This window comes from Nicotiana sylvestris, chromosome 5 (genome assembly GCF_000393655.2).
Source record: "Nicotiana sylvestris chromosome 5, ASM39365v2, whole genome shotgun sequence".
In the NCBI taxonomy this organism is placed as follows: Eukaryota; Viridiplantae; Streptophyta; class Magnoliopsida; order Solanales; family Solanaceae; genus Nicotiana; species Nicotiana sylvestris.
In genome coordinates, this window is record NC_091061.1 from 99,185,534 (window position 1) to 99,192,645 (window position 7,112).

Genomic DNA, 7,112 nt, shown 5'->3' on the forward strand with positions numbered 1-7,112 from the left:
GGATTCCCTACTTTTACAGATCTAAGTAAAATTCTCAACAGAAAAAGTACCAAATAGCCCACTTGAAAATACCAGAAGATAGAATATCTTTTTAAAATAAATAACAGTCAACGAATTTTTTTGAAGAAAAAAGTTAACTGAATACTTTTCTCTGCAACTTTGACCCACACGAACCGGTAGTAACTGGTTCCATGCCTCGAGAGGAATTGGAATTGGGCTAATTCATTAGATACAGCTAAAATGACAGCGACTAATTTCAGCATCTAGCAATTAAAAGAATTGCAGTCGTATGTTCAGTTACCATCATCAGTGCAAAACAAATACACATGAATCCAGCACACAAAGGATGCTGATGCTTTGTTTATTTTCATAAAAAGATAAAACTTCTAATAACCAGTAAAGCAACTCATCCTTCGTTTGAGGCCATTATAAAGCATTTTCACTATGACAACTTCTCATTGTGACGAATTATCCAAAACCGATGAACGCTGAGAGAAGTCAAACATATGAACCACACCCAACAGTGAGAAAAATGAAATGCCAGTTCATGCTTCAATTGGAAAAAGTAAAGTACAAATGGGAATGAAATGGATATGCAAGTCATTTCCCTTATTTTGCCTGAGGGTGAGATGCAATAAAATCAACAGCTAGATTGATGGAGTTGATCTTATCAGCTTCATTGTCGGGAATCTCAAATCCAAACTCTTCTTCAAGGGCCATCACAACTTCTACGGTGTCTAAGCTATCCAAACCAAGATCATTTTGGAAGTGAGCATTTGGCGTAACCTGCGAGAATAAATGAACATCACAAAGGCATAATTGTGCATATATTAGTCCCAGAAGCTTTAAAACAAGAAGGAACCTAATTAAAATCTAAAGATTCTAATGTTTGGTCCGTGCCTAGATTGAACACTATAATAACAGTCTACGAAGACTCGCTGTCAGCGAAAAGGGAATGCATTAGCATGTCCCACCATCCATATTAAAAAATAAGGCAACAGTAAAAGCTGTTAAAACACTAGGGCTAAGTACTGTATTGGTGGAATCACCAGCGCCAAAATCGGACGCCAGCACCAAAAACCGAAAAACAGAGACTGCCACTCCAGTAACCTGCAGATATGGAGTACTAGTAGGACGGGCAGGAGGGGGAACGAAGGCAGAAAAAAAGAAGAGAACTTGCTGCTCAACATACCTTAGACACCTTTGAAACTGTAAATATATGGCTCTTTTTTTTTTTATACGTCAAATTAAAATTCATGTATACCGCAAATAGGTGTGTCAGAAGAATGGACAAGTAATTACATTACTCATGCAGGTCATCCATGGTATCTGACTAGTTTGACAGCTATCTATGTCACTTTCTTTTTTATTTATACCAAAAATACAAGTGAACAAGAAGGATTATAAATGCCTTCTACATCATTATTTTGTTTCATTCATTTCATAACTGACAAAAAATACACAGTGGTGATGATCTCAGGCTTCCCTCCTATCATATAGGAAATTTAGAAAATTTCCTTTCCACTAGTTTGTTGATTTAAGCTTAGTTGGTTTGAGAGTATTTACATGTTATTGCGGTAAAGAGCTCAAGTCTGACGGGCAAAGGAATCAGATTTTTAGGTGAGCTAACAAGGTATAATAATTACGGCAAGTATATTGTTTTGCAAGGAAAGTTAAAACCTAAAGCACCTACAGAAATGATAATATTCCAGTCAAAACTAAGTTTTATCCGAATCACAACCCACAACAAGACCAACATAGGGAACTCTTGAAATATTACCAATTTAACTTGTTAGCTTTGTTAATTTTGTCAAGGCTGTTCAGCCGGTATTATCAAAAGAACATAGATACCACTCACAAGGAAGATTTGGGGTTATCTAGGACAGTCATTGCTTCACACTTAGGCCAGGGAACTTTCACCAGCTTTCCCGGTGATCACTCTGATCCTTTTCTTATTTGTGATGGAGGCACAGAGTAAAGTATCTCATTTAATTTGCTCACAACGCATTGATCACCTACAGGCCACACACTAGACAACTCCAATACCTTTTCAGAACATTGACATGGTTCCAAGTTGTCAATACATGTAATTCTGGATTGGTATCAGTGAAGGAGGTACAAGATATTCAATAACATGCAAGCATCATGGTTCTAGGGTGGCAACACCATCAGTGATATTCCTAGACCTACTACTCGGGGAAAATTTTGAGGATCTTTAAAAACCAGTAATCAAGAAGTCCGGTTTCTAAGTTGGAAAAATCACCCTACTAATTTACACAATCTAATAACCAAATAAGTCGCATGTTCTTATTTTATATGCTTATTAAGTTAGTATCTGATAAGCTGGAATACATAATGAGAGCCTTCCTGTAAGAAAAGGAGAGAGGGGGGGGGGGAATAGAAGTATCATTAGGTAGAATGGAGAAACATAACAATTCCCAGAAACAAAGGGTAGAGATCCGAGAAATATCTACTTTTACTACAGCACTCTTGCAGAAGTGTTTGCTGAGATTTGCTTTAAGAAACATGGTTTATGAAGAATCTTAAACATGGAGCAACATGAAAGACACGGTTTACTGAGGAAGTTATGAAGTCCCACTGGGTAGCATAAGAGAGGGTGTCATGAAGGGGGAAAACACGTTCTTTAAGCACATTTACTGTACTGCGAGTAATGGTGAGCAGACTCGATCATCTTTGAGAAGATGTGTGGCGTGGAGGAACAAATTGATAGGAGACGTTTCCACAGGTGTATAGTTTGGTGAATGATAGAGACTATGATACCTAACTATTTGAGAAGGAACAGCCAGGGATTCGTATGAGATGTAAATTTAGAAGAGCTTTTCATGGTCGGGATTAGGAGTTTACTCAAACACTCAACAAGTGACGTGTAAGGTAAACAAGAAGATAGGATGGAACAGAATGGAAAGGGGGTGAGATCATTCTTGGTGAAATCTTGCTACAAGGAAAGGGAAAGGGATAAAAGAAAGGTGTGGCAGAGAATATCAAATGTAAGAGCACTTAAAAGGTGGCTCCTTTTGGTGTGCCATGAGGGACGCAATACGACTGGTAGACAGTTTTAAGGAAAGGAGAATCTTGATGTGTGAAAAGAAGAGGTGGAAAACATAAATCACAGCTCACTTATTGAAAACTCAGTACACAACTATGGAACCTTGTGTGTTCTATATTTGATGCTTTGTAGGTGTTCCAGAAGACAGCGACTGACACAACAAGATGTAGAAGCTACTGAAGATTAGTTTCTATATAGATGATTTGGATAGGTCATTAGTTGATTGAATGCCAGCCTCCACATGCACATACTTTTAACAGCAACTTGTTGCATCATACAACAACAATAACAACAACCCAGTAAAATCTTACTAATGGGGTCTGGGAGGGTAGTGTGTACGCAGACCTTACCTCTACTCCTTACCTCTACCCCAAAGGAGTAGAGAGGTTGTTTCCGAAAGACCCTCGGCTCAAGAAAACAAAAAGACAAAAGGAGACAATATTAGTATCACCACGTAAATCATATGAAAAATAGGAACATGAAAATAGGAGACAATACTGCATCATATGAATGATAATTATTGGATTTATCATAGCTCGTGACGAGTTTAAAAGATCATACTCATTCAGAAAGAACGTTGCTGGAAAGTATGATGGAGGAAGAGCGTCCAATACATGGTAAAAGCATAAGGCCTATGATGTGACACGAAGAAAGAAACATCTTAAGTCCTCCAGGTCAATACTTGGACATATAAGTGAGAATATTTTTGACTTCCCAATTCTGGTTCCCAAACTTGAACTAAGAACAACTACCAACCGGACACATACGCATTCTTACTTCCCAACTTCCTCCATCATACTTATCCAGTTTATTTCCCCAGCTTTCCAAATCAATTCTATTACAAAACTGCCGTATTCTAAAAGAAACAATCCATTAATCCTCAATTCCTCACCAAAAAGAATGAGTGAAAATTACACGTAGATCATTTCATTTCTAGCTCAAAAAGAAAAAATCATAGCGACTTATACAGCGGTAAACATAAATGGACCAGCAATCGTACAAAACATGAACCTAAAACGTATTTCACTAAAACCCAATAAAAACCCTAATTTTCTAGCTCAAAGCCATTGCCTAAAAAGGTAAAAAAGCAAATCATGAAACGATATTTTTACCTTGGAAGGATCAACTTTCTGGAAATTTTTGACACAGTTGATAACACGATCAGTGACTTCAGACTTGTCGAGAAAGGAGCCCCTCACTTCCTCCGAGAAATGGCGTCTGAATACCTGGGTAAATGCTGCTCCGATGAGCCTTCTGGTGTTTCCCACTGCTGCAGGCCGAGCTTCCACTCTCAGGTACTTCAGCAATGCATTCCTCGCCGCCATTGAAACTCAAAAAGTTAGAGAGAGAGAAAGTGGAAATGTTCTCAAGAGTCTGCAGGACAAGCAGAGGGCACGCTAGAGGTTTCCCGATCGGTTTTTTGGGTAAAAACTAAATATATAAAGGTTTCAAGTTTTCAATATTTGCGTATTGACTCCCTCCATAAATTAATCTATGGATAGAACTCAGTCTAGGATATTAAAATCTTGGTTAACTTTTTACTTTTAAAAAAAATTATATATTATTTTATATAAGGTTGTCAAACGGAACGGAACGAGATGCTTTTAGGGGGACGGGATGGGTCGATTTTTAACGGGATAAGAGGCATCGGGACCTTAGCAGGTCGAGATCAGCGGGACGAACCTCTCGGCTCGTCCCATCCCACTAACTAAGACAACGGGACAGGGCGCATCGGAGGTCCTTAGTGGGCTTATTTATTTCTTAATTTTTTTATTTAATTTACATAGTTAAGCACTAAAAATTATAAAAAGTTGATGGTGTGATTATAGGCTACATAAATTTAGTATACCTGCACAAGTTTAATAAACTTCAAATATAAATGGTGTCACGACCCAAAATTCAACTAGCCGTGATGACACCTAACTCAACCCACTAGGTAAGCTAGTTAACAATAAATCAGTACAAATGATATTTATTAAGAGAAGAAATGACAATACAATTGAACTATTATACAAAGAATCCCCAAGGACTAGTAGTACAAATCATGAGCTTCTAAGATTTAGATTTTTACAAGACTGAATTGAAATAATTACAATATCTGTTCGAGATGTAAATGAACATAATTCGAATCTAATGCTACCAAGGATGAGTGATAGTCATAACTGGAACGCAAGTACATCTTCCAATCCAACTCCCGCCGTACGCAACAACATCAGCATCCAACATTTGCACGCAAGGTGCAGAAGTGTAGTATGAGTACAACCGACCATATGTACTCAATAAGTAACAACCCTAACCTTAGATTGAAAGTAGTGACGAGCTGGGACAAGGGTCAGAGTCCAACCCCAACAATTAGCAACAGTTCATAACAGTATAATAAAGATGGTACAAGAAATAACTCAGCTCGTTCTCAGTTACGAAAAGTAGGCATGTTTTTCAAGTATAACAGTAGATCCTATATCTTTCACCGAAAATCCCAAAAAATATATAAGTAAGTTTGAAAACTGTGATTCTTCCCAAAAACCTTTCAACAATAAATAAAATGTTTCATTTTTCAGATAGCATAAGGGAAATACATCTCTATACATATATGCCAATATACATGTAAAATCATGAATGTCACCAAAAACAGGGTAGCAGAAAGAAATGCATCTCTATGCATGTATCTCAAGTACATATGTCAAATGCAATGCATCTCAGTGATGAACTCCTGTATTCACACTCTCAAAGTACTCGACCTCACTGCCTCATATTTTCCACTCATCATGCTCAATCACTTGACACACTCAGGCACTCAGTACTGAACAGGGCAGATCCAACCCAAATATAAATGTATAGGGCAACTCCATGCCTATGAAACTCCATCCCAAATGTAAATATATAGGGCAGCTCCATGCCCGAGAACTCCATCCCAATATAATATCCAATGCGCTCACTGTGGGAGTGCAGATTCCGGAGGGGCTCCTTCAGCCCAAGCGTTATAGTAAGCCAAATCCAGGAATAAGTAAATAAAAATATGTTGTAGCTGCAACCTGATCCCTTAATTATTACTCACAATCAGGCCCTTGACCTCACTCAATCATTAATATCTTCAATCTCTCGGGCTCACAATGTCATGAAAATCAGCTCGTCATGATGATATGTTGTATCAATGGAAGGCAGTAGAGACTGATCTATGATATGCAAATGATAGATGTGACTGAGTTCACAATTGTAAATTTAAACAAGTAATTCAACAATAATACGACCTCTATGGGTCCCAAAAATACCGGCACATGGCCTAAGCATGATTTCTAGCATCAATTACAGCTCATGTGCTCTAACACATAGAGTACAGTAAAAATGTTCATATAAGATAGCTACACAGTTCCATGGAATCGATTAAATCACAATTCACACGGTGCATTCCCACACGCCCGCTACCTAGCATGTGCATCACCTCAACATCAATCACATAACACGTAATTTAAGGTTTCATACCCTCAACACCAAATTTAGAAGTGTTACTTACCTCGAACAAGTCGAATCCAATACTGAGCAAGACAAACGATCTCCAAAAATACCATCTCGCATGTACCGGCCTCCGAACGGCTCGAAACTAGCCAGAAGCAACTCAAATACATCAAATAATACTAAAGGAACAAACCCAATCAATAAAGGTTAAATTTTTAATCAAAAACCCAAAATGAACCCAAAAGTCAAATCTGGGCCCGTAACTCGAAACCCGACAAAACTTATAAAATCCGACAACTCATTCAATTATGAGTCCAACCATACTAGTTTCATCCAAATTCGACTCCGAATCAATGTTCAAAACTCGAAAATTCACTTTATAAAATTTTAGAGACCCCCCCCCCCAATTTCTCTTTTGAAATCCTCAATCAAATGCCAAAACAAAGATAGATTCATGAAATATAATAAAAAATAAGTGGATAACACTATCCCAATCCATATGGTGAGAATTGCTTCAAAAATCGTCTCAATCCGAGCTCCATAGCTGGAAATATACAAAAATGTCTGAAACCTTCGAAATAGAGTACTTTAT

At 37.8% G+C, this 7,112-nt stretch overlaps 1 protein-coding gene across 1 annotated transcript; it reads right to left on the bottom strand.

The window, feature by feature from the left end:
- Positions 1-321: 321 nt before the first annotated feature.
- On the bottom strand, positions 322-4,481 carry LOC104238570 (acyl carrier protein 2, mitochondrial-like). The gene is made up of 2 exons (XM_009792970.2): positions 4,180-4,481; positions 322-786 (listed from the first exon to the last, which is right to left on the bottom strand). Exons 1-2 carry the CDS (start codon positions 4,390-4,392, stop codon positions 610-612), a joined length of 390 nt encoding a protein of 129 aa, XP_009791272.1. The 5' UTR covers positions 4,393-4,481; the 3' UTR covers positions 322-609.
- Between the last annotated feature and the right edge of the window lie 2,631 nt (positions 4,482-7,112).